Genomic DNA, 27,447 nt, shown 5'->3' on the forward strand with positions numbered 1-27,447 from the left:
ATTAAGGTTCTATAACTTTTAGGGGGTATTTCCCCCTTTTCTCTAAAATCAGTCAAATTTTTTCAGGTGCGTAACTTTTGATGGGTAGAATTAAACTTGATAAAACTTATATATTTGAAATCAGCATTAAAATCATATTCTTTTGATGTATCTTTTGGTATCAAAATTCCGTTTTTTAGAGTTTAGGTTACCATTGAGCTGGGTCGCTCCTTACTTACAGTTCGTTACCACGAACTGTTTGATAAGATCACAAAAAGATCTATTCTATCATTTTAGCAGAACTGGATTTTTTTTTTAATTTCGGCAGTATTAATCTCTTCTTAGAAGATTTGTTTAATCAATTGATTTCACCTTTTGGTTAAAATATGTAATTCTTAACTGCACTTTTCGAATCTTGATCTTGCCACTTTTAGAAGCAAAAATTTACAGAAATTATGGTTAATTTAGATCACCTCGGAGAATGAAACCAGTAGGAAAATATGCATACCCATTCACAAAGATGGTCTATTTTTAGAGTTTTTTTTTATCTTCAATAAATCCTGCCATTGAATTTTAATGAAGTCATCTATTTCAGAAACTATTCATTTTCAAGAGCCTTGCCTAAAGATTTCATCCTTTCATAACAACATCTTGTATTTTAGTTTAGGTTCCATAATATTTCCATTTTTCTTTTTTATGTTCAATCTTCTAACAATTATTTTTAAGATCTTTGAATTTAAATTTCTTATAGATTTATAAATGAATTATGACGAGGGAAATTTTGGAATCTTGGTACAAAGCAAAAAGCTATTGCCTTTCCATTATCACTGGCTGTATAACTTTCTGTTAGTTATGCTCTAAGATACATTTCATGTATACAACTTTAAAGCGTTCTTGCAGAAAAATGAGCTTTCTCTTGATTATTCGTACAATTTTATTAAAAAAAAAAAATTAACAAAGCTCAAAATCAAGAAAATCAGAGAATCAAGAAAACTGGCACTTGTCGCGTCTAAGTTCAATTGCAGGTTGGCAAAGACCAAATGGCTGGTTGTTGAGATAAATGGACATAAATAAGAAAAAACTTAAAAAATTAGGTTACATTACAAATCCTCTTTAATTTTTCTTAAACCGAATATAAAAATTTAGAAGTTTTTCATTTTTCCTAGAAGATAATATTTCGTAACATAAGGCAGATTAGTAACATACATTCGCATAAAGAAAGGGTATCTAGTGCCGCCTGAATTGTGGAATTTATTGGCCCAAATAAGACGATATTTAAAATTACAATTACTGCTAAATAGCTCCTAATCCTAAATTTCCTGGAATCGAAGGATGCGTACATGGGTGCAAAAGATGGGCATTGAAGTCGTCAATATCACCATGCTACAGTTGGTTATCGTTGATATGGTCACCATGGGAGAATTCCCGGCTCCTGGTACTTGAAAATATATGCAATACCTTTATGCAAGCTACTTACGTAGAATGTATTTCCTGCACGTCTGAGCAATTTTACTTATTAAGATTAAAGTTGTTTTAAACCAAAACTTAAAAGTTTTATTAAGTAGCTAGCAATCGGTTTCTTTCGAAATTCAGCTAATTTGTTAGTCCTGCCAATGTGCAAAGGTATATTATGTACATTTAAAGGTAAGTCATCACGGTTTTGGACACGACGGTGTTCTGGACAAGAGTGCAAGCGTAGCATGTATAACGGTAAAAACAAAGAATCGAATCTGAGTTTTACGTCCCCATATCTGTGTCTTATTGAGCTGAGACCTTATTAATGTTTCTTTTCAAGAGGATTACTACGAAAAAAAACACAACATTTTTATTTGAAGAGCTCAAGGCTTCCAAGGGAAAACTGAAAAACAACTAGATTTAGACAGGGTAATATATGCGCATCAAAAGTATAGACACCTTTGAAGAAGATCAATGTGCCAATACAATACCTCGCAATATAGATATAAGCATAGTATCTGTCAATACCAAATCTAATCCAGAGTAGTCACTAAAATATCCGTCTGCTATAATTCAATTAAAATGTTGCGTAACTATTGGAAGGGGAAACTGTCCTACTAGTGGATATAAGGGGCATAGTATTGAAGGGTGTGTCCAACTTTTCCCACTCTTTTTGGCTTGCTGAATGAGTTCAAGTAAATATTAAATGAGGTATTGTCAGAGAAGCGATTATTTACCAAACTGGACAAATTGAAGTTCCGAAACCAATGCATGTTCTTCGCTCTGCTGTTTTTAATACTACAAGTACTATTTGTTTTGTCAAATGAAGATTAATTTTCTTCATAAGTCCATTTATGTCCTGAACATTGTAGGACAGTTGTCATGGAAGTCTCAGTCAAATTTTGGTATTATCACTACAAACTAGGCTTACATCCAAAAATATAGAATTCAATTTAAGAACTTGAACCAAATGTAAACTCCTAGGTTTTTTTTTTCTTCTTTTTTTATAGATTATTGCTTATAAAACAAGGCCTATCAAGTCGCTTGTAAATAGTCCTGGCAGTAATCTAATGCTCCTGTTCATTCCTATTCCAATTCAGTGTGACCCAATAGCGATTTTAGGCCTCTTAAACTGGGGGGGGGGGGCAAGGTATAACCACAGGTATATATAAATATAAAATAAAAGGAAACTAATGCAAGATGTCAGAAAAACTGGGGAAGGGTGGCAGCTGCCTCCTGCCCAGGCCTAGAACTGCCATTGATATGACCGTCAGCATTGAAAAATTCAAAACAATCTTAGTTTTATCTAAATTTGGATTTGAATGAAAGGCCTACGTTAAAGGATTTAATCTAGAATTTTTGAAAACAGGCGGGTTCTATTATTTTTATCTATTTTAAATGATGATAAAATAATTAGGGTCGGTCTAGTTTGCAAAAAATATGCATATTAAAAAAACGTACACAAATATACATATTGAGGCTTTTTGGAAAAGTTGGCTCTTTCGTCTCTGACTAAGAAGTATAAGAAATAAGAAGGGTAAAGATCCTCCGGAGACATTGCTGGTGCATAGGGCGTCGAACGTTTCAGTTGCTGCTTTACAAGGACAAGCGGCGGGATCGAACCTGGACCCCGTATGGCCAGGCAGAGCAACAATCCACTATGCTACAACAGGGTTACTCATGCAAAATAAAAGTAAAATCAGAAACGAAAAAAAAATTAACACAACTGATATTTTTACTTGTCGTTTTAAGTAATTTTATAATTACTCTGACTAAAACTATACGGCGCTCATCCCAAAGTGCAAATCTTTGTAGAATCCGCAAAACCTCATCAGATTTCCGACAACAAGATCTACAGTCAAAATTATCGTAGCCAAAGAGGCAGCCACAGCTTCTGCATCCTCTAGTACGGGGTTTTACTACTAGGTTGATGCCAAAATGAATACATAATACCTCTAATTATCATTATTACATTATCATTAATGATAATTAGATAATTATCATTATCTAATTACCATTACAAGCTTGAATTTCCTTCCATGCTTCTGGTTCCAGTTAGCTTCAACTGGCGTCGTACTAACCCAGGGTGGTTTATCATGTTTCACATTCTTTGCTCTTAGTTACAAGCCAAAATAACTAACCTTCTGATTAAAAAATGAAGAATTAATTAAGATATTTTTACTTAAAAAAGGAGTTTTACAAAACAGAGAATATGACACGATAGACTAACAGACAGATAATCAGAAAACAGTGTTTCTACTTTATAGCTACAAAAAAGAAAGACAACTAAATATCAAAAACCTCAATCAGTCGAACTGAGTTGATAACTAAATTTCGAGTTAAAAAAAAAAAACGGAAGAACATATCTTCTAGACCTAAATTTATCAATAGCAGGCAAAGTGAAAATAAGCACTATTTTCATGGCTTAAGCTACAATTGAAAGCTAACAGAATTGAACCCTTTCTGGTAAAAGGCTGAGGAAACTAGGACCAAGTGTGGTGGATTTGATACACTATTTTAAGATAAATTTGACGGAGGCCTCTCGATTCAAAATACAAAAAGTTAACTGGAAGCATCCCATATGTCTGAATCTAATCAAATTTAAATAATGTAGGAGTCAAATGCCAATATACATCTACCATAAAATATCCATACGAATAAATATAAATTCTGCAAAAATCAGAGCGTAGATGTGTATAATTAACTCCATAACTGCATTAAAGTATCTTATGTAAAGGTCCAAAACTTACGAAAAGGGTTCACAGTTTAAGGGGGAGGGGGGTGTAAAAAATATTTCTACAATTATGTTTACAAGGTTTTCTGAAGTAAGAGGGGGGGGGGGGCTTCATAAATTAGTTATATAGATGAAAATCCGCTTCGGATGCATTGTATACACACCCGTCATTGGATATGCAGAAAGTTATTAGCTCGCTACAAGAATAAAAAAAAAATGTAACATTTAATAAAAGAAAGATTCCTTTTAATTTAAGATAAGCTATTTCAACTTGGTTGATTTAAAGGATCTTGGAATTTAGTTAGTGTGTTTAAATTGAATAAGGACCTTAAAAACTAAATAAAAACTATATTTATCACAATCTACATACCTTAATTACGGAAAACATTCATTTTCGTATTTACTTTACTCTTACTACGTGTTAATTTTTTTTCTCAATGAAATGAGCTCCTTATCGAAGGCATTGCTTAACCAAAGAAACCCCCCCCCCCTTTTTTTTAACAAAACAACTGCTCAAGGGTTTTAGAAGAAGCTTCCTGATATTTATCAAGAGTAGGTAATTAGGAAACAAACAGAGCACTTGAAGATTTAAAAATTTTCAAATACATGTTTCTCTATCAGCCCCTCTTTCTTAATTAGTTCATGCTTGAAGGCAGGGTTTAACTGCAAGAACATAAGGTTTTAGATATCCCGTATATGATGAAAAAATGCTCAGGAAAGGCATTGACAAGAGCAGACATAAGGGACAGTGCTACTAAGTTTTAGAGGCGAACTATGGTTATAAGTACAAAGGTAACCGCAGACAAAAAAAAAAAAAAAAAAAACAATAGAGAAAGGTGGGATAGCATAGGGAAGGGGAGAGATTAGTAGAATATATGTTTGGTAAACTTATAATTTCATGCATATAAAGTACAAGAGCAAATATCTGAATAAGATTTAAACCGCAGTTCGAAGAGAGATACGCTGTTATTCCAAATTAAAGTAAATCAAAAATGTAAAACATAGTCAAGTTCGATTACAGAAACAATGATACCAGTAGCCTTATCAGCAGCCAGAGACCTGAACAGTAAGGATATGAAATTTAGCCTGGCGACCATCAATTAGTTGGGTGAAAATCAAAAGAACAATAGCAATTTATAATCCATATCATTCAATCTTTGTAGATTAACGCTCACATTTGAAAAAAAAAAAAAAAAAAAAATCTGAAATTGAACAATTTAAATCCTTTAACATTCGTAATCAAAGCAAATGGCATTTTGGTTTAACTTCGGAGGTTTTCAACCTGGGGAGTAGCAGGGAGAGGAGCTGCTGCACGACTTGGGAGAAGCGGTGCAAAAACAGCAGCAATGCGGGGAGGCAAATTCCTCCAAGGTTTTCTTGCACATCTCTTAGCTTCGTTCGGATTTATCATTCTTCTCTGACGCCTGAAATAAGAACACGAGACTTAGAAATAACCTCGACCGTTTTAGTTCGTTGGTACATGTCGTACCATAATATTGTTTTACTCATCGTTCAGTTACCAACTTCAATAAATCCATCGAGAAATAAACAGAGAAAATGACAAAGATGGTGCTTTGTAGGTTTCAATCATAATATAACAACCGTCTTGATAAAAATTATTTTCTTTTTAATTTAAAAAATTAAATTTTTCTCCAATGAATGTAAAGAGCGACATTAAAACTTAAAGCGAGCAGAAATTATTCCGTATATGATTGTGACTGCTCCCTTCTCAACTCTCCGCTCTTTACGCTAAAGTTTGACTTATTGTCCTAATTCTTTAAGAAAGACTGTTCAAACACAGAAGCCGTTTAATAGGATTGAAAAGTACTTAAAAGTATTTTTAAAGCCCTAACTTTATCCTCGTTCTTTACGCTAAAAATTAAAAGTTCCATTGCAAAAAAACATTTATGCATACAACAAATGTATTTAATGTGTAACTGCAAATTTTTATTTACCGATAGCTTTTTGAATTTTTGAACTGAAAATACTGATGTTTAAAGCAAATACCCTCTAATAAGCTCTTCCATTCTCAGGGCATTGTAAAAACTATTCTTTTTTTATCCTGTTCCAATTGCTTTCGTGCTGGAGTAGTCGTTGTCAATATATTAGCTAAAAAAAAGAAAAAGAAAAAATTGGAGTTTTAGCGTTTAAAAAAGGGTAAAAAAAGCATTTAAAAAAAGGGTTTAAAGAGTATGCAGCGCCTTTCATATACGGAATACTTTCTGTTCGTTTGCAAATTTTAATGTTGCTCTTTACTTTCATTTGAGAATTTTTTTTAATAATTTCTGTTCGTTTTTCGTATATCCAGGATTACCCTAAATACGAGGAGAGCTACAACCCATCAAACCCGGCTCTTTAAATCAAAGTTAGCTTTGGCACAGCTATATAAGAAAAAATCACAGTTTATTAAAAGGATTTGATCCCTAATTGAACTTTTATTGATTTATCGTCAGGGAAAGGCAGTGTGGTCTCCGAAATTATCTGCGTCATAAGAAAAAAAAGCCGATATAAGAAAAAGAGTCAATTTAGTATATTTACTTTTCCAAATTAAGTATAATTATCGAGGTTAAACTATCTTCACCTATATAGTAAGGGAGCTTTTCCCCCTCGGGTCTCATACTGCATGATTCATCCTATATTCATATATATCGTAAATATTCACTTACTTCATAAGAGAAAGAGAAATTTTACATTTTGGAGATAGTCCTTTAGATCTCTCATACATGTTGGATTTTATTGCATAGCTTCCATTAAGATGGTATCCTTTTTTGGGGAACTTTAATTCCTGTTACTAAAACTATTCAACATTTCACATGCCAAAAGCTTTGAACGGGTAGCTTTAAAATCAATACATTAGTATTCAAAATAATTTTTTATTCAGAAAAACTTGGTGATCGTCATCAGCAGAAATACAGTATTTCTGCTGATGATGATCACTGTACATGTGATCAAGATATCCAACATAATTTTTGATTGTTTTTTTTTTTCACTGTCTAATAAAAGGATTTATCCCTACTCGAACTGTTATTTATCGTCATGGAAAGGCAGTGTGGTCTTCGAAACTACCTAGACAATTTGGGCATTGAATTGCACTCTTTAAAATAACTGCCCTCCTTCCGCCTACGAAATTCCCACCACCCTTCCTTCATAACAGCTGATGCACAATTATATTACACATCACTGAATACAATTTTATCCAAAAATTAATGAATTGAATCAACTTAGTTAAATCAAGTACTAATATAAATGTCAAGTATTAAGTATTAATATGTATTAACCACTCATCTTATACGGACTACGAGACTTTTCAGGAACGAATCCGCCACCGTGTGGCATTGCTTCCTCTGCAACTAGGAAGTTCAATATACAAAAATTAAAAACTTTTAAATCGATTGACTACATCAGAATTTTTAATTTATTTCAGATTGGTCCTGTTGGTGGCAATCGTAGTTTGATGCCATATAATGGCAGATAATTCGACTATCCCATGGCACAATCCATTTGGTCACTTAAAAAGGGACTAGAACTTTTAATTTCCGTTAAAGTGAGACCTCTCCCAGTTTTCTAGGACCATTGGCTCGATAATGACCACTTCTGGGGAAAACAAAAAGCAACACAAATAAAACACACTTCTGGGATATTTCTTCTGGAAAAAAAAAATCCACGTTTTTGTTGATAGGAGCTTGAAACCTCTACATCAGGGTTCTCTGGTATGCTGAATCTAATGGTATGATTGTCATAAAGATCACTTGCCTTTTTGGGGTTGTTTCCCCCCTTTTCTAAAATCAGGCAAATTTCCACACGCTCTTAGCTTTTTATAGATACCTCCATTGGAATCAGCATAAAAATCAACTCTTTTGATGATTAACTTCTATCAAAATTTCTTTTGTAGAGTTTTGGTTACTATTAGCCCATATCGCTCCTTACTTACAGTTTGTGACGTCGAACGGTTTGAAAACAAGATTTCCCCATGTTTACTGCTAAGGAGAATACGTTTTCGAATGAGCTTGCATAATGGACAAATTGGTTTCTTAAAGTTATTTTTTATTCAGTGTTCGTTTTTGTCAGTGTCGGATATTAGTACCTATTTTTAGAGGATTCCTTAAAGGTGTAAAATGTTACGTCAATCACACCCCTTGACCCTGAAATAAAAAAAGAAAGAAAAAAGAAATGGTACCTAAAGCGTTCATTTTCTGTTTAAAGTAAACGGGTTCATTTTGCCATTTCAGTAAACTAATTTACCATCTAAAACATTCAATGTCATCAATAAAATCTGGATTTTTCTACTGATGGTAGGGAAAATAAGATATGCAGGAATATTTTATTGGATTCTCTTCAGTACCAAGTTACTTTTCAAAGCTAAGCCACCAGGTATTGCTCTGAATGGCTAACTTCGCCAGTCTTGTCTAACAAAAATCACTAGCAGCGAACGGTGGGAGGTGATATGAGGCGATAATTTTTTAGGGTCGATGCGCCGAAGCAAGTGGAGGAAGGCAATGTAAAGCAATATATTTTTCTCGTGTATATTAAATTTTTTTTCCACTGTTTGTTTGTGTTTTGACTGAGAAATAAGCTAAACTAATCAAGCCTGTAAATTTTTGTGGAATACATCCTCGACACCCGGAGCTCAAAACCTGATACATCCAACAAGATGAAATATGTCAAGTCTTTTCGAAACTTAAGTTCAAATCCTCTTTTAACTTGTAATTGATTTTTAGCCCTATATACGCATAAAAAAAATTAAATACTTAGAGACTTAAACCAAGGATAAAAAGACTCGTCGAAACACCTGCTATTTAATGGAATAATAAAAGAAATAATACAAACCTAATAGTTGGAGACGACTTGAAAAACAAATCATCAGGAGCATCCATCCATGTAGCCACCTGTTTTCTTCCAGAGCTCCCGGCAATACGAGTAATAGTAGAATGATGGCGATGACCACTTGAGCCTCGGTGTTCACTGGTTAGCTTCATAGGTGCACCTTGTATAGGCGCCGTAGGTGGTATTCGCTGGGGTTGCTGCAGAAGCCCAGACGGCAAGACCGCCATTCCTAACAGGAAAAATCAATTAAATCATGTTTTTTTACAGAGGGGCGGCAACAAACATGCAGACAAAGCCTGCACAATTTTGCACTCTCCTACAAGGCTTGCACTAAAATAAAGTATTTTGGGGATTAAGATCAGAGCTTCTAGAATTCGAATTCTTGAATCCTTTTTCAAGGGATGCAGGCGCTGCCAACACAGTCCGCGACAAGGTGATATCAAACTATATGACTATGCAATCATTTTTTCTTCTCCTTTTTTAAACGCCAGAAATTGCACTCTCCTACAAGGCTTGCACTAAAATTAAGTATTTTTGGGATTAAGATCAGAGCTTCTAGAATTCGAATTCTTGAATCCTTTTTCAAAGGGAAGCAGGAAACATTGATAGTTATTTGAAGGGAGCTGGGCCCTAAGAAATGAGTATGAATATTAGACACAAAAAAAGGCAGAAAAACTGGAACTATGAAAATTCCTTGGCCTATCCATCTCGCAATAGCGCTGCCTAAGGAAAGAGCGATGTGGGCACAATGTATTATATATTTTTTTTCTTACAAATGTACTTCGTATAGAAGGAGTTGCACTAGTATATACGAAAAGACCTCATTCAATTGGGAATTGAAAGTTCTAATGCCCCTTTAAGAGCCAAAGTGAATGGAGGGGAACCAGCCCACCTCGCACCCATCATTTCCCAAACAATCCAATCAAAATTTTTACATATCCATTTTGTTAAGCATAGTTGAAAGCTGCAGTATTTATGTCTTTGTGGGTGACGACCCCCCCCCCCCCCCCAAAGCCCTCAGGGAAAGGGTTATAAGTTATACTAGTTACCAATTATTAACACATAAGGCTTATATGGAAGGGGTGGTCGTATAAGCTTCGGAGGGGGTTCATTTGATTAGAAATAAGAAGTTCTAATTCCCTTTTACGAGTCAAAAGTGATCGGAGGGCAACTAGCCCCCCCCCCACCATCCTCTTTTCCCAAATGCATCTCATAGAAATTTTGAGATAGCACTTTAGTTCAAAATAGTCCAAAGATCATATAACAAGGCCTTCAGGGTTGACACAATCCGCCAGAGCTTGGAGGCAAGGGTTGTAAATCATGCCCCGGGGGCATATAAGGTTTTTACGGAAGAGGTGGTCGTATAAACATTAGAAGAGAACGTTCAAGCGGTGCAACACAGATCGTCCTTACATAACCCAAGAAATTAAAGATTTGATTCAGTATAAAATTCAACTAAGAAAAGAAGGGAAAATAGGAAATGCTAACATGCTCCGCAACAAAGTACGTAAAATGACAAGAAAAGCTGCGGCTGAGTATTAACACAAAACAAAATTCATAACCTTTTTGAATTAAAGCCTAGCATGTGGTATAAGGAATTAAAACGAATTTGTGGAAAATCCCCAAGTGGTGTTGATTTTTGTTCGGATTCTAATAATAAAACAGTTGCTAACCAGTTAAATGGTCATTTAGCCAGAATAATCTAGTCTTTGCCGCCTCTTGATGTAAATAAAACGAACCAAGAGTATCAGAACATTCCACATGATGGCGTACCTTTACCTACATTTTCTGAGGATCAAGTTTTTAGTAAAATAAAGGAACTTGATTTTACTTAAACCATTAACAAATTAGTATAATTCCCATAGATATTCCGATTAAACTTATAAAAGTATTTCCTGAAAAATTGACTAAGCCACTAACACAAATTTTTAATTGCATTTCAACTTCTTCAGTTTACCCACAAATATGAAAAACGGGGTGTGTTACTCCAATCCCTAAAACAGATACTGAACTTAATTTCGATTGTGGCCAATCACTTTGACCCCCTTGTTCAGCAAATATACGGAAGTTTTGTAGCAAATTGGCTAAAAGTTGAAGTCAAACCTCTCCTTGATCCTCATCAGTACGATAACAGAAAGAATACATCAACATCCCATTATCTAGTCAGTCTTTTACATTTTATTTTTAAACATGTTGATAAACCTGGTAAATGGCTAAACTTAATAACAATGATTTTAAAAAGGGTTTCGATTTGATTATCATAACATTTTAATTTCTAAGCTTTTAATTGACTTTAGAGTGAATGCTGCTGTTGTGAAAATGATTCAGAGTTTTTTAATAAATAGGTTCCAAATTTTAAAATATAAGAAGTCTTTCTCTGAACCTGAGCCAGTTTTTTGTGGTGTACCTCAAGGTACCGTTCTGGGCCCAATTATTTTTCTAGTTATGATCAATGATATTGCTAATGATTGTGAAAACCACTGGAAATATGTTGACAAGCTTACCCTTGGATAAATTTGTGAAGCAAATGAATGTAGCAAAGCTCAAAGTTTTAATTGATAACGTGAACACTAAAGCTTCCAGTTCAAATATGAAAGTAAATGACAGTAAATCTTCAATTGTAACTATTTCATTTTTAAATTCTTCTGAACCAAATTTTCTACCAACTATCTCGGATTCTCTTAAAGTAAGGAAGATTAAAGATAAGATTTACTGCTGAAAAATGGCTATCACAAGCCCAAAAGGGCCGAATTCGCACTTTAGCGTCAAATACAGCGAAAAAAGAACAACAAAAACAAACAATCAAACAACAACAGAAAATTATAGAAGGGTCAATGTCAAATACGTAAAACATTCAAAACAAAGTAAACTCATAAAATTAGAAGGCCAATGAAAAGTCAGCAAAAATGCCCCCCCCCCCCAAAAAAAAAAAATCGTAAAATTAAAAAGGGAATAAAGTAAAATTAAAACAAAAACATAAATTAGTTGGTGACTAACAAACATAAATATAAAACCTCCAAATTTGCAAAATGGGCATTAAAATTAATAACTATGAGGTAGAAAGTGAGGGGGGGGGGGAGGCAGCGGATATTCACTGGTTGAAAATTTCAACTATGTAAGGGATAAAAGTTCTTCTATATCTTTCCGTGCAAACTCTTATTGGGGCAAGAAGGGGGCTTTTTGTTGACACAGAAAGCGGGAAGCGGGGTCGAAGGGGTGAATATTGACCAAGGGAAAAGGGGAGTTGTTCGAGGGTTATGAAGGGCATTGTTAGCAAAACGCAAGGTAATTTTTGCTCTCCTTTCTTTAAGGGTGACAAGATTAGCTCTCCTAAGAAGGGAAATATAAGGTACTTTACCCTCATTGAAGATAATTCTTAGGCACCTTTTTTGGACTGCCTCTATTCTGTCCGACAATTCAATGGAAATGCCAGTATGCCAAACAGGACAGGTGTACATAAGGGTTTGTCGTACAAATGAGAGGAAAAATCCTCAAACAATGTGATATAGGGCGTTTAAACTTTTTAAGGAATTTAAGAAGAGACAATGCGGCATTTGCATGTTTTAAGATGCCATTAATATGACAATATGATGACAATAGGATTAATATGACAATCCCATTTTAAGTCGCTAGAGATGGTAACGCCCAATAATTTCATAGTGGTAACGGACATTTCAGGGGGATTGGACAGGAGAAAGAAGGAGGGTTTTAAGGAAATTGATAGTAAGAACAGTTGACTTTAAAGGGTTGACTTTCATATCATCAGTAAGAGCTTCGGCTGATATCGATTCCAAGATGTCCATTGGGTTGCTTTTGGAATTTTTGGAACATGTATCTAAGAAATTTTGATCATCAATGAATCTCCTTCCATCCGGGAAATCAACACCAAGGTTGTTTATCGTTGTAAGAAATAAAACTGGACCTAAGCGGCTTCCCTGGGGCACACCATTATTAATTGGGAGGGTATCAGAATATACATTCAGGTATTTCACGACTTGCGTTCTGTTAGAGAGGAAAGACGCAATTATTCTAGTTAAATAAGGATCAACTTGGAAGTCATTAGATAGCTTTTCTAATAGTATATTGTGGTTGATTAAATTAACAGCTTTTTGCAAGTCAACAGCGATAACATTGAGCCAGGTATTGGGTTTTTCGAGTGTGCCCATAAATTGAACAAGATAGTGGGTAGTAGATGTAGAGCGTAGGTTTCCGAATTGTCTTTGGTCAATATTTGGGATTATTTTTACTTTCAACCACTCAGCTAAAAAGCTTTCATATAACTTCGAAAAAACCGGAGTAAGAGTAATGGGACGGACACCATCAAAATCTTGATTATTACCTTTCTTTTTTACGGGAGTAATAAAACCTAATTTCCAACAATTTGGAAATTTACCAGTAGAGGTAATTTCATTAGAAAAAAAGGACAAAGGCTCTGAGAGACTGTCGGCAAAGGCGTAGGAGGGGGAGGGGTGTCACCCACAAAGACATAATTACTGAACCGTTTAACTATGTTGAACAAAATGGCTGTCTCAAAATTTTGATTGGATGCGTTTGGGGAAATGATGGGCATGGGGGGGGGGCGGGCTGGTTACCCTCCATTCACTTTTGACTCTTAAAAGGACACAAGAACTTTCAATTTTCAATCGAATGAGATCCTTTCAAAATTTGACTCCTTGAATAAGACTCCTTCTATGCGAAGTGCCTTGATCAGAGAAAAGAAATACATTGTGCCCACACCAGTCTTTCCTTAGGCAGCGCTATTGCGCTACCTATGATAGCATATACACAAAGCCACACGGTGATTAAGATATTGGTGATTCTGATACTACGCATTTTTTCCGAGCCTTTAATCTGTTTTTAAGTCATAGGGTGAATATTAGCAAATTCAATTTCAATTGAGTAAAGCAAAAATAAAGCTATACTTGCTTCATTTAAGTTGTCATATAATTCAGTTACAACTAGGCACATCCTGTCTATTCTTTAATTTTAAGTCAAAGGGTGGTAAATCATCAAATTCAATAGAGTTCAGAAATTCTGGCGTGAATTTAATTCCTCCTTCCTGTTTATCCTTCACAGACGCCAAAATAACACGTTTATGTGTTTCTCGTTGTGCTTTATTTTCGAACATCATTACCTGAGGCATTTTGCCGTGCCTCGTCCTTTGATTTTTCGGATTCATTCATCATCTTGTATAATTGCGCATGAAGTCTTAGATACCAAAAAACTCCTTTTCCAGCTTTTACCCAGTAATTATAATTTCACTTTAATTACGCTGTTACATAATTCAGAACAACCAGGCATGTTACATTGCATATACCCTCTAAAATATATAAATTATGCATTAGCATAATTATCATATTGTTCTTCAGTTTTAGGTTATAGGGTGGCGAATCACTAGTTTCAATTGAACTAATAAATTCGGAAATGAATTTAATTTCTCCTTCCTGTTTATCTTTCACAGACGCTAAAATAGCACTTTCCTTCATTCCACTGTAATTTTACTTAGTCTTATAACCGCAGATTTCACTATGCAACATTTTCGTTTGCAATTCAATGTGATTTTTACTATTTCTTGTTCCATGCCTTTTGCTTTAGCTGTTCGGAGTAACTTACCATCTTGTATAATTTAGCATGTGTCATAGACATCAAAAACAATTCGAACACCCCTGGTAACTTCGCGTCGTTTTAAGCTTATATTATTATAAGCCTTAACTTCTGCTCGTCTTAGGACTTTCAATTTTGTTTGAAAACTTCCTTTTTTGAAAAAAAGTGCTTATTTTATTTAATTGCGGGAAGAGAGTGGGGAGGCTTTATAAAACGTAATTTAAAACAATATTACAGTCGATAATTTAAGCATTATCAGGAACTAGATATTTCTCTGCCCCATACTACAGAGTCGTATAGCTTCAGAGGATAGCGCAAATTAAAACTTGCCAAAACTGGTGTGTAGCTGAATAATATGGCTTTATTCCGATAGCTCATAAATATAAAAGAAATGTTTGATTGTTTTAAGCTAAAATAGCAAAAGAATCTTTCCACAATAATGGCCAATTTCTTCCGAAGTGATTACACTGATTATGTGGAATATACGGAGACGAATAGTCTGCCACAGCACAATAGCCAATTTTGGAAAAAATGTGAAATATACCAATTGATTTTTTACCGAACTGAATTTTTATAAGGTTAACTTACCGCCTGGGAGAGGTGCAGTGGACACTGGTGGCAAAAGGTTTTGATACATTTCTGATATTGGGAGCATAGGTCTCATACCTGGACCCAATTGTGGGAGCAGACCTGGAGGCAAACCTGGAAGATAGCCAAGCATACTAGGGGGCAAGGGACTTGCAGAAAGTCCTGCAATACTACTAAGAAGCGGGTTTGCGGCTGAAGGTAGTACTTGTTCGCGGCTCAAACGCTTTGGCACAGGTGAAACTGAAATTTAAACAATGATTAGTACAGCTCTTAAACGTACGCAGGATTCAAGATACAGAACATTATTAGCTACTAAAAAGATAAAACAAAAAAAAAATTATTTAGGGGGAGGGGTACTACAACGCATTCGGTTCAAATGAGCAGAGGTGTTTTTTGGTTTCGGTAAAAAAATTTGTGGTTTTGGTTTCACCTTTGGCATCTTACACAATATAAACAATGGACAGATTAAAGCGTATTAATTACCGAGAGACTACCAACCCAACTGATTTAATAATCTTAGTGAGCAGTTTGAGGGAGCTTTCCGAAGCAAATACCATCATTACAATCTAAAATCCTCCTGGGTGTTTTGATATTTTTATCTTTACGCTGATTATTAATGGATCGCTCAAAAAACCAAACTGATAAGGCCATCTTTTTTTCTTTTTTTGATTTAGTTTTCAAGTGGCATTCGATTTATCCCAGGGATTACACGTTTTCTAGCCGAAACAATGAAAGTTGATAGAGAAGCTCAATTGGTTATAGTGCCAGAATTTTCTATTGACATATGAAACTAAGAGAGGAAAGGAAATAATAAAAGAACAATAAAATTTAAAAAGGTGAGAAAAAGAGGATTTTGTCGGCCAGTGGCAAAACATGAAAACGAAGAACAAGCAAATATTTCGACAAGGACCTCCGCCAAGTCGTCCTCAGTGCTAAACAAAAAACGAAAAACAAACAACAAAACAACAAAAATCTAACCTTTCGAAGTGTACCTGACAAAAAGAGAATAGACAATGAATAGAAGCCAGGCAGGAATCAATGAAAAAAGGATTTACCAAGAAGACTGAGCAAGAATTCTCTGCCTTGCAATAGTTTTAGCTTGCCTACAATTTCGGCGTTCATTAGATATGCAAATAGGTTCTCTTAAATTAGACTGTGGGAAAATATTGATTGATTCTTTTAATATTAAATTGTTATAAATTAGGCTTATTGAAATTCAAGTTCAAGTTCATTTAATATCTCATTAAATCACTACAAGACAAAATAACACTTTTACAATATGAATCAATGGAAAAGAAAATATTTACAGAGGGTGCCTAAATATCTCCAGTGTCTCTATGTATAGCCAAATTTCTGTTTATATGTTTATTTTTATCTCAATTACCTCTTTAAAAGACTGCGGTAGGCCATTTACAGTAGACATCAAAGTTGCCTCCTCAAAAAGAAACCAGATATGTAGGATTTTCAAATATATGCAGGACCAAGGCGGGAGTCAATTTTATTTTCCAATCTCAGGGACTTATCTATTGAAATTTTGTGCTCATGCAAACGTTCACCAAGTTGTTGATGGGTCCTACCTATGTAAAATCTCCCGCATGACCACGGGGCTCTGTAGACACCACAACCCAGTATAGGGTCTGTTTTATCTTTCCCTAAGTTGAAAAAATGTTCAACTTTCTGTCCAGTTTTGAAAGAAACAGAAATTATGTCACCTTTTTCAAATTTTCTTTTTCATTTATTATTTCCTTTCCTCTCTTAGTTTCATATGTCATGTATAGCCAGTGTGGTCTTAGAATGTATTTGAATTTTCTATTGTTGTCGAAACTATGCACATGCTCGCACAGTTTTTCCACACTAAATTATCGAAAATTCATTACAACATTTCTGCTGCATTCCTACAAAAAATATTAGCTTTTCATAAGAAAGTATACTTTCGTTTTTGAAGAAGAACGATGGAAGTTTGCAGAAAAAGAAAAGCAAATGTTCGATGAACCTTTTTTCCTGCAAGCAAAGAATAGAGGTTCTTGAAATGTCCTTACAAGAAAAAAATAAGCCGCTGGGTGCAAGGAGCAAGGTACTGACAATATGTTTGAAGAAGCTAGAAATCGGCCGAAAATGGGGATTGAGAAGAAAGACCTGATTGAAATTCAGCTTACCCGAACCACGTTGGATCGGTCACTTTTGTTGCACATTGAGCAGAAAAATGAATCAGCAGCAGTTGAAAGTACTTAGGTACTTAAGTGTAGATATAAAGCCAGTTGCTGATAACTGCACTTTTGAAGATCGAAAGCAAGACAAGCCAAAGCCAGAAAAAACAGCAGAAAAACAACAAACAGGTGATTTTGAAATGTTGTGATCTTGTGATGATTTTCTTGTCACTAAACAAAATTGTATAAAGGTGTATTTTTTGAATTTGTGTACCTTCATATTTGAAAATCAAGAAAAAAAAGAAACATGAGAAGATCCATATTGAAAGCCATATTGGATCAGCTTGATAGTACTTTCCAAAAGATGACGATGCTACATTGCTGACCGTCCTGGTTTTGGATTAATGAAAGATCAGTTTCAATATCAAGTATAACGTTGATTGCTTGATTTATACCGCAAACAGCAGCTGGACCGGGTCCGTAATGACCCTTCTTTCGGTGTCAGTAAGGTCCCTTAAGGCCCCATTTTCCGCCAAAAAGAAGGCCCTAAAATCCCTATTTTTAACTGCTTGAACCTGTGACAGCCCTGACATAGGTTGATTATCCCAAAATTGTTTCTTTCCTTTATTATTTGTATTTGTCCTACTTACCCTTTGGCTTCTCAATTTTGTATGTGTGGGGGGTTTTCGGAGGAGAATTTCCACATGGGTGGGGGGTAATACGCCTAGCATCCTTTATCAAGAGCTTTCCTCTTCCCCCTTCACATGGAGCTTCCACCTTCTCAAAATATTTTCTTGTAACCTTTTCTCGTTTACTGTTTACTGTTTACTGTTTATTTACTGTTTACCTTTTCTCGTTCCATTTAAGGCTTATGTACTCTAAGCAATTTTTCGTATATTGTTTCTCTACTCTCTTACAATTTTTTTTTATATTTCAGCGAAATACGACAATTTTGCTATCATTTCATAGCTGAGACGAAGCTCTATCAATCTGATGATTCCGTTTTCGAAATTTGGGGCAAATGATTTTTTAAGTCGAAAATTGGTCGATTTCATTAAAAAAAAAGGACAATTTCCCGAATTTTAAAGCAAATTTAGTTCTTTCTTCATGACAAAGTCTAAAGAATATTGTAACTCGAGCTGGGTAAATGGATAGATCCAAGGCTGATAAATTTAAAGATATCAATGAGTATCTTGCTGTTTTAGTGCAAGTTACAGCTGCTGGCTTGTCGCTAGTTCGCTTGTTTCTGAGGGAAAATGTGTTTAAGGTAGTTCTGCTTGCCATACGGCCTAAGTTTGGTTACCAAAAGTACAGTTTTTCACCGCCTTTTATCCTTGAAAGTTTTTCATCGCACAACTCTTGTGTCAAAAATTAATTTTTTTCGAGCTTGTTTTTTATTACATTAGGATAGAAGCATGTCTTTAATACAACTTCCGTTGGAATTAAAAAAAAAGTTATAGAGCCACGCGAACAAAACTTTCAGGGTCCAGCTCAAGCCTTATTTCCTAAGAATTTATGAACATTTCCTACGCCTATCTAAAGTGTTTACCTTTATAATATAAAAAAAATGATTAGCCCAGAAGACGACTGTTTATTCCTAGACCAAGTAAAGGGTGTGATTTTGGATACTCTGAAATGTCCGGTCTATAAATTGGTATTTTAGTGAAAAGGAATATATAATACTGATTTTAATAATATTGTACCAATCATCTTTTTATTTGCGTATTACTGGGTTAATCCTTTTCAATTTATCCCGTTATTTAGTCTCTCTTATTTTCTCATTAGTGTTGTTGGCATTTAGAAAATACAAGTAAAATTTGATTTTGTTTGAAGAACTGGGCAACGTGAAATCCGAGTAGCGACGCAAAATTGGACTTTTGTCCAAAACCTAGGTTTCAACAAGGCACATGAGCAACCAGGAATTAACAGTATTGAAGTAATAAGTTTCAATTTTGAACCGTGTAACTTACTGTTATCAGCCGGACTCATTTCTTCGTATCTTCTCTTCGAAGACTGTGGAGTCATTGGTTGTGGTGTTAACGAAATTCCAGGTGGCAGACTCACTGGAGTTAGGCGAGATCCATCACGACTTGGTACTCGGTCGAAGAACGGTGTGCCAATGTTTTGTTCTGCATAAAATAACGATAATGGTACATTGAAAATAACTAGCATCATTAACTATAAGTATTAAACACCTTATAGCATCATTTTTTTCACCAATAGTAGTTACTCCCTATACGAGGCAATTTCAAAATTTTACCTCGCAATATAAAACATGTTTCCTTTCTTTTTTATTAGATACGAATGAAGTCTGTTTCTTATCTGAAAAAAAAAAACAGTTTTTACCTGAAAGGACTTTAAAGGAAACATATTAATGGAAACAAACAAAAATGAAGTTCTAAATCTATCGCTCTGAAGTTCTGAAGTTCTAAAACTATCTCAAGTATTGCCGTCAAAAATTACTAAAACATATTTCGACTTGATACCTTTAGCCGTTACTCAAATGTTACAGATATACCGTTTGTGGTATTTCGTAGTCGCAACTTTTTGATAACCAGGATACACATAGTGTCCTTTGATGTAGATAATCACTAACTAAAAGTCTCGCTTCAATACTTTTAGCTGTTCCCGAGACATTTCAGACACGGCCTTTTGACAATCTAAATACACATAGTGTTTTGATTTAGTTCAAAATTCCCAGACGGTTTCATGTTAATACCTTTAGCCATTCCAGAGGTATTAGGAATACACCCTTAAATACACAACAAAAAAGAGCGGGGCAGAAGGGCTGGTTGCCATCAAATTAACTTTGCCTAACCATAGAGTGCACTACAACTTTCAAGTACCAATCGAGTGAGCCCCCTTCGAAGTTTCTGTAAAAACTTCTTCCATGCAAAGTGGCATAGGAAAAAAGGAAATAAATAATACATTGAAACCATATCGTTCTTTGCTTTGCTGCCTATGACGAGGCCAAAAGAAAAGGTGTTTCAAATGATTTATAGGAACATATATAGGTAGGTTTATAAACAATATTTTTAAATCTTGCTTTATTTCAGACAGAGCTCTTATATGAACACAGTTGGTCATGTAGGACATGATTATACTTCTGACAGATTGACCCCCTTGCGGCATTCTAGATTTTTTTTTTTCAATAGTATTCCAATATCATTGTGTTTGTCAGAGTATTTTTTCTGTAAAAACATCCTTTAATGCAGCTCGACTACCAAACAGTTCGTAGTAACAAACTGTAAGTAAGGAGCACATCGGGCCAATAGTAACCAAAACTCTTAAAGAAGGAATTCTGATAACAATAAATACATCAAAAGAATTTGCTTTTTATGCTGATCCCAAATATACATATTTTGTTAAGTTTAATGTTACCCATCCAAAGCTACGAGCCTAATAAAATTTGCCTGATATTCGAAAAAGCGTTGAAACACCCCAAAAATTCAAATGATCTTAAATTAAATAAGGAACATTCAGCGTATTAGAAAGCTTTATTGTAGAGGTTTCTAGCTTTTATCTACAAAAATGTGGAATTTTGCATTTTTTTTTTCAGAAGAAAGATTACCGATGCGCGTTTATTTTATTTTATTATTTTCTTTTTGTTACCTCATAAAACGAATTTATCAAAACTGGCATAACTCGTATTCGCTTTTGAAATTTAACGAATAAGAATAAAGAGAACTTCAACAGACAACATTCCATACTAAGAAAAATAACGTTTATCCTTTTATTAAAAACCACCCATTAAAATAACGCTAAGAGTTTCAAAAAAAATTAACCAATCATCATTGAGAGTATTTAAAAAATAATTTAGGAGCAATTGCATAAAATGTTATTTAGGAAATCTTACTATTATCGTCCTATGTCATGCATAAAAGATTAACGAGCGTAGTAAAGAATGCGCCTTTCGTGCTCAATACACACAAGAAGAAGAAGCTGTAGACCTATCTTCACAATGAGGAGAGAACTGCTATTAGGTCAAGCTCAGAGCCTAAGACACAGGAAGCACTGGTGCCGTTTGTCAGAGTATTTTTTCTGTAAAACACCCTTTAATGCAGCTCGACTACCAAACAGTTCGTAGTAACAAACTGTAAGTAAGGAGCACATCGGGCCAATAGTAACCAAAACTCTTAAAGAAGGAATTCTGATAACAATAAATACATCAAAAGAATTTGCTTTTTATGCTGATCCCAAATATACATATTTTGTTAAGTTTAATGTTACCCATCCAAAGCTACGAGCCTGATAAAATTTGCCTGATATTCGAAAAAGCGTAGAAACACCCCAAAAATTCAAATGATCTTAAATTAAATAAGGAACATTCAGCCTATTAGAAAGCTTTATTGTAGAGGTTTCTAGCTTCTATCTACAAAAATGTGAAATTTTGCATTTTTTTTTTCAGAAGAAAGATTACCGATGCGCGTTTATTTTATTTTATTATTTTCTTTTTGTTACCTCATAAAACGAATTTATCAAAACTGGCATAACTCGTATTCGCTTTTGAAATTTAACGAATAAGAATAAAGAGAACTTCAACAGACAACATTCCATACTAAGAAAAATAACGTTTATCCTTTTATTAAAAACCACCCATTGAAATAAAGCTAAGAGTTTCAAAAAAATTTAACCAATCATCATTGAGAGTATTTAAAAAATAATTTAGGAGCAATTGCATAAAATGTTATTTAGGAAATCTTACTATTATCGTCCTATGTCATGCATAAAAGATTAACGAGCGTAGTAACGAATCCGCCTTTCGTGATCAATACACACAAGAAGAAGAAGCTGTAGACCTATCTTCACAATGAGGAGAGAACTGCTATTAGGTCAAGCTCAGAGCCTAAGACACAGGAAGCACTGGTGCCATACACAAAAGCCAATAATGTATATCAGGTTGGCAAGACCATTAGGGCGCATTAGGTCGACCTCGAAGCCGAAGATCATTTGGAATGAAATTCAACTATTTTTATGCAGGATAAATTGAAAAATGTACAGAGAATGTGCCCTTTTTTACGCAGTGGTGGCGAGAAATCTTACTAGCAAAAGAACCAGGGGCTCTTTAGTAAGTAAAATGCAAGTTTCGCTTTTTAGGTCTAAGTCCGGAAAAGAATGTTAGAATTTGTCATTAAACTGATCCTCTCTCCAAACGTCACAGCTGTCCAACTGAAAACATAACCTTCGAATTTTTCTTTAACAAGAAAAATTTGGCATTTTTATAATCGTCTAACTGATCGTTTTTAAAACAGTAAGCTGTAAAAAAAAAAAAAAAAAAATCGGGATGGTTCGGTTCAACCCTGCTTTCTAGGGGTATAATGGAAGAAAGATTGAGATGGCTAAAACAGGTTCTGCAGATGAAGAAGAATGACAGTTTGTCAAAGATTGCCCTTGTCGGTCATCCCTCTAGGGCCAAACAAAAAGCAGTTCGTCTCCGAATAGGGTGGGATGAGGTCATAACGAAGGATTCAGGAGAAATTGGTACTTCTTAAAAGGGTGTAAAGAGAGGGGCTTTGAATAGACTGGAATGGAGGAGCATGCACGTAGTTGTGTTGGCCTCAGGCAGCTTAGTGCTGGAGTGACTTTTTAGTAGTAGTAGTAGATTATCTTCATTGTATGGCCATTTTTTTCCATAAAACATATCCAAATATTATCTACCCTAGCTTTTAAAGCTTTTCTTATAAATGATTATTCCAAGTCACAATAAGAAATTTGATGAGCATTTGGTAGGAAGAGGGCATCCAGCCCAAGTTTTTTTTTATTTATCATAGGCAGCATAATAGCGCAGCCTAAGTAAAGAACGATGTTGGCACAATGTATTATTTTTTTTTCAGACCAGGGCACTTCGTATCGAAGGAGTTGTCGTAGAAACTTCGAAAAGGGCTCATTCGATTGGAAATTGGAGTGGCTTGTGCCCTTTTTAATAGTCGAAAGTGATTGGAAGGCAACTAACACCCCTTCTATGCCCACCATTTCCCCAAACACATCCAATCAAAATTTTGAGAAAACAATTTTGTTCAGCATAGTTGATTTCCAGATAGAAATTATGTTTTTGAGGAGAATACTCCCCCCACAGCCCTCAGGGCAAGGGTTGTAAGTTATGCCCTGGGGACATATAAGATTTTTATTGAAAGCCTTGTCGTTGAAAATTGAAAAAAGGCTCATTCAATTGAAATTCAAAGGGCTAATGCCCCTTTTAATAGTCGAAAGTGATTGGAGGGCAACTAACCTCTCAGGCCCACCAATTCCCCAAACACATACAATCAAAATTTTGAGAAAGCCATTTTGTTCAACACAGTTGAAAGTTCTGGAAATTAGGTATCTGAGGATGACAACCATCCCAAACCTCTCAGGGCAAGGGTTGCAAGTTATGCCATGAGGGCATATAAGGTTTTTATAGTGTTTCCGTAGAAACTTCAAAAAGGGCTCATTCGATTGGAAATTCAAAAGGCTAGTGGCCTTTTTAATAGTCAAAAGTGATTGGAGGGGAACAACCACCCCTCTCACGCCCACCATTTTCCGAAACACATCCAATCAAAATTTTGAGATAGATATTTTGTTAAACGTAGTTTAAAGGTCCGGAAATTATGTCTTGAGGATGAAACTCCCCCTACAGTCCTCAGGGCAAGGTTTGTAAATTATGCCCTGAGGGGTATATAAGGTTTCTATAGAAAGCGTTGTCGTAAAACTTCAAAAATGGCTCACTCGACTGGAAATTGAAAGAGCAAGTGTCCATTTTAATAGTTGAAAGTGATTGGAGTAATTGGATATATTCATTTTGTTCAACTTAGTTGAAAGTTCTGGAACTTAGGTCTTTTAGGATGAAAACCCCCTCAGAGCCCACAGGGCAAGGGCTATAAGTTATACCCTGGGGGCATATAACGTTTTTATAGAAAATACTGTCATAAAAACTTCAAAAAAAAGCTCATTTGATTCCAAATTGAAAGGGCTAGTGCCCTTTTTAATAGTTGAAAGTGATTGAAGAGCAACTAACCTCCCTCTCACAACCACCATCTCCCAAAACGCACACAATTGAAATTTTTAGATAGGCATTTTCTTCAAAGTATTTAAATGTTCTGAAAATTATGATTTTGAAGATGAAAAACCCCCCAAACCCCTCTTGACAAAGGGTGTAAGTTATGCCCTGGGGGCATATAAGGTTTTTAAAGAGAGCATTTTCGTAGTGTCTTAAAAAGAGTTCCTTCGATTGCAAATTGAAAGGGCTAGCGCCCTTTTTAATAGGCTAGTAAAAACTGATTGGAGGGCAGCTAATCTCCCTCTTAAACCCACCGTTTCCCAACATACTTCCGTTCAAAAGTTTTAGATAGCCATTTTTTCAACGTATATGAAAGTTCTGGATATTTTGTCTTCAAAGATGATACCCCCCCCCCCCATACCCCTCAGGGCAAGGGTTGTAAGTTATGCCCTGGGAGCATATAAGTTTTTTGTAGAGTGTTGTCATAGAATTTTCGAAAACTTTGAAACTCCAAAGGGCTAGTGCCCTTTTTAATAGTCTAAAGTGATTGGAGGAAAACTAACAACCCTCCCTCGCCCACCATTTCCCCAAAAACATTCCAAAAAAATTTTGAGATAGCCATTTTGGTCAACGTAGTTGAAAAGTCCGACAATTATGTCTTTGAGGATGACATTCCCCCACAGCCCTCAGCGCAACGGTTGTAAGTTATGCCCTGGGGGTATATAAGGTTTTATAGACAGCGTTGTCGTAGAAACTTCAAAAAGGGCTCGATTCGATTGGAAATTGAAAGCGCTAGTGCCGTATTTAATAGTCGGAAGCGATTGTTGGGCAACTAACGCCCCTCTCACACCCACTATTTCTCCAAACACATCCAATCAAAATTTTAAGATAGACATTTTGTCCAACGTAGTTGAAAGTTCTGTAAATTAGGTCTTTGCCAGCGTTGTAGTAGAAACTTCAAAAAGGACTCATTCAATTGGGAATTGAGAGGGTTAGTGCCCTTATTAATATTCGAAGGTGATCGGAAAGCGAATGCCCCCCCCCCACATACCCATCATTTCCCCAAACACTTCCGATCAACATTCTGATATAGCAATTTTGTTGAACGTAGTTGAAGGACCCGGAAATTAGGTTTTGAGTATGACACCCCCCCCCCCCAGGCCTCAGCGCTAAGGTTGTAAGTTATGACCTGGGGGTATATAATGTCATATAGAAAGTGTTATCGTAAAAAATTCAAAAAGGGCTTTCGATTGGAAATTGAGAGGGCTATCGCCCTTTTTAATAGTCAAAAGTTTTTAATAGTCGGGGGGAGAATCCCCCCCCCCTGCCCCTCTTTTCCCCAAACATTTACGATCAACATTGGGTATTGCCATTGTGTTAAACGTGGTTGAAAGGCCTGGAAATTATGTCTTTGAGGATGACAACCCTCCCCCCATAGCCCTCAGGACAAGGTCGTAAGTTATGCCTTTGGGGCATATAACGTTTTTGTAGACAGTTTTGTCGTAGAAGCTTCAAAAAGGGCTCATTCAATTAGATATTGAGAGGACAAGTGCCTTTTTTATTAGTCGAAAGTGATCAGAGGGCAAATGTCTCCCTCCAAGCCTATATTTCCCCAAACACTTCCAATCAAATTTTTGATATAGCCCTTTTTTTAAGCCTTTCAGAAAGGTCTGGAAATTATGTCTTTGAGGATAACGAATCCCCCCCCCCAGACCTCAAGGCAAGGGTTGTAAGTTACACCCTGGAGACATATAAGGTTTTTTATAGAAAGTGTGGTCATATAAACTTCAAAGAGTGCCCATTGGATTGGTAATCAGACGCTCTAGTGCTCTTTTTAAGAGTCGAAGTGATCAGAGAACAGCTACCCTCTCCCCCCTACACAAACGTCATATTGTTCCGAAATGCGTCTAATAGAAATTTTGAATTTTGGGGTTGAAACAAACCCCAGAGATCAGGGGCAAGGATTGTATGTTATGCCCAGGGGGTATTAAAGGTTTTTATAGAAGGGCTGCTTGTTAAACTTCAGAAGAGGCTCAGTCTTTCTCCCTGAAAAATACTACGTCAATATAAAACGAACATAAATTAATCAAAAAAACTATTTTTTTAGTAAAGTACAAATTATATTCTGGCTTTTAGAAAGCATAGGGTTTAGAACCCTACTCAGATTGATTTCTGCTCGTTTTGAGTTTGACTTATTTTAATTTCTGTTTGTTTTGGGTTTCTTTTATTTATTAATACTGATTTGTGGTAGTTGTACGGTTGGTAGATTATTTGATTTTATTTTTGTTCATTTTTTGTTTAATGGAGTTCTTTACTTTTTTTGGAAAAGCTTATTTTGCGCAAAAAGTATTTTTTATTAATTCTGTAAAAGGAAGCGAGCCAAAAATTTTCCTGGGATTTCAGGGGCTTACACGTTCTTCAAGATGTTTGCCTTCAGTTTTTTTGTACAGTCTACATGCTTTTGAAGGTTCATAAAATTTCATCCTTCAAAGCAAATGCCTATGTAAATATGTATTTAAACATAACAGCCGCGAAGGCAAAAAACTAGAGCCGAAAACATAAATTGGTCAATCATAACAACTTGTTCTGCAAAAGTACAGTGGACTGAATAAAGTAACTATAGGGCAGAGCCATAAACTATGTCTTTTCGAAGATCATCAGAGCCTCATGAAAGTCAAAATATGCACAAAGATACAAAGAAAAAGTTTGATAGAGTGCTGGAATCCTAGATAATTGAATTGGAGAAATAGCTTAGTTAATTACTATCCGAAACATCCCCAAGTTAACTCTACTACCATCCATAACTAGTTTGAGCATTGCTAAGCTGCGCAAATTGTGCACGCTGAGAAGGTGAGGTTGTCTGAGGAGTTTTGTCTTACTCTTAATCTCTCCCCCACCCCTTTATATGAAAACTCATAAGAGTAGACTGAAAAGTGTTAAAAGTCACATATTTCTGTCAACTGAGGATTATATTTAGTTAAAAGTAGGAGATCTATTTTAAGTTTGAAAATATTCTTGTCTCCGTAACTTTCAAAGAAAACATTTAACAAGTCAAAGTTTTTACAGGCATATTACTAACTAGTATGCCAATGTATTAAGTAAAAGTCAGTCAAAACTATCCTTGTGGCTAAATTAAAGAC

At 35.3% G+C, this 27,447-nt stretch overlaps 1 protein-coding gene across 1 annotated transcript in view; it reads right to left on the reverse strand.

The window, feature by feature from the left end:
* Positions 1-3,603: 3,603 nt before the first annotated feature.
* MTA1-like (metastasis associated 1-like) overlaps positions 3,604-27,447 on the reverse strand; it is a 67,024-nt gene continuing 43,180 nt past the window's right edge. Inside the window, exons 13-16 of the mRNA XM_089092369.1 lie at positions 19,302-19,460; positions 15,185-15,424; positions 8,996-9,221; positions 3,604-5,592 (exon numbers count right to left, since the gene is read on the reverse strand). Of these exons, the coding sequence (XP_088948495.1) occupies positions 5,430-5,592; positions 8,996-9,221; positions 15,185-15,424; positions 19,302-19,460 (788 nt within the window). The 3' untranslated portion in view covers positions 3,604-5,429. The remainder of the gene's footprint in view (positions 5,593-8,995; positions 9,222-15,184; positions 15,425-19,301; positions 19,461-27,447) is intronic.

This window comes from Artemia sp. Qi Xiang Cuo, chromosome 7 (genome assembly GCF_049724085.1).
Source record: "Artemia sp. Qi Xiang Cuo chromosome 7, ASM4972408v1, whole genome shotgun sequence".
Taxonomy (NCBI): Eukaryota; Metazoa; Arthropoda; class Branchiopoda; order Anostraca; family Artemiidae; genus Artemia; species Artemia sp. Qi Xiang Cuo.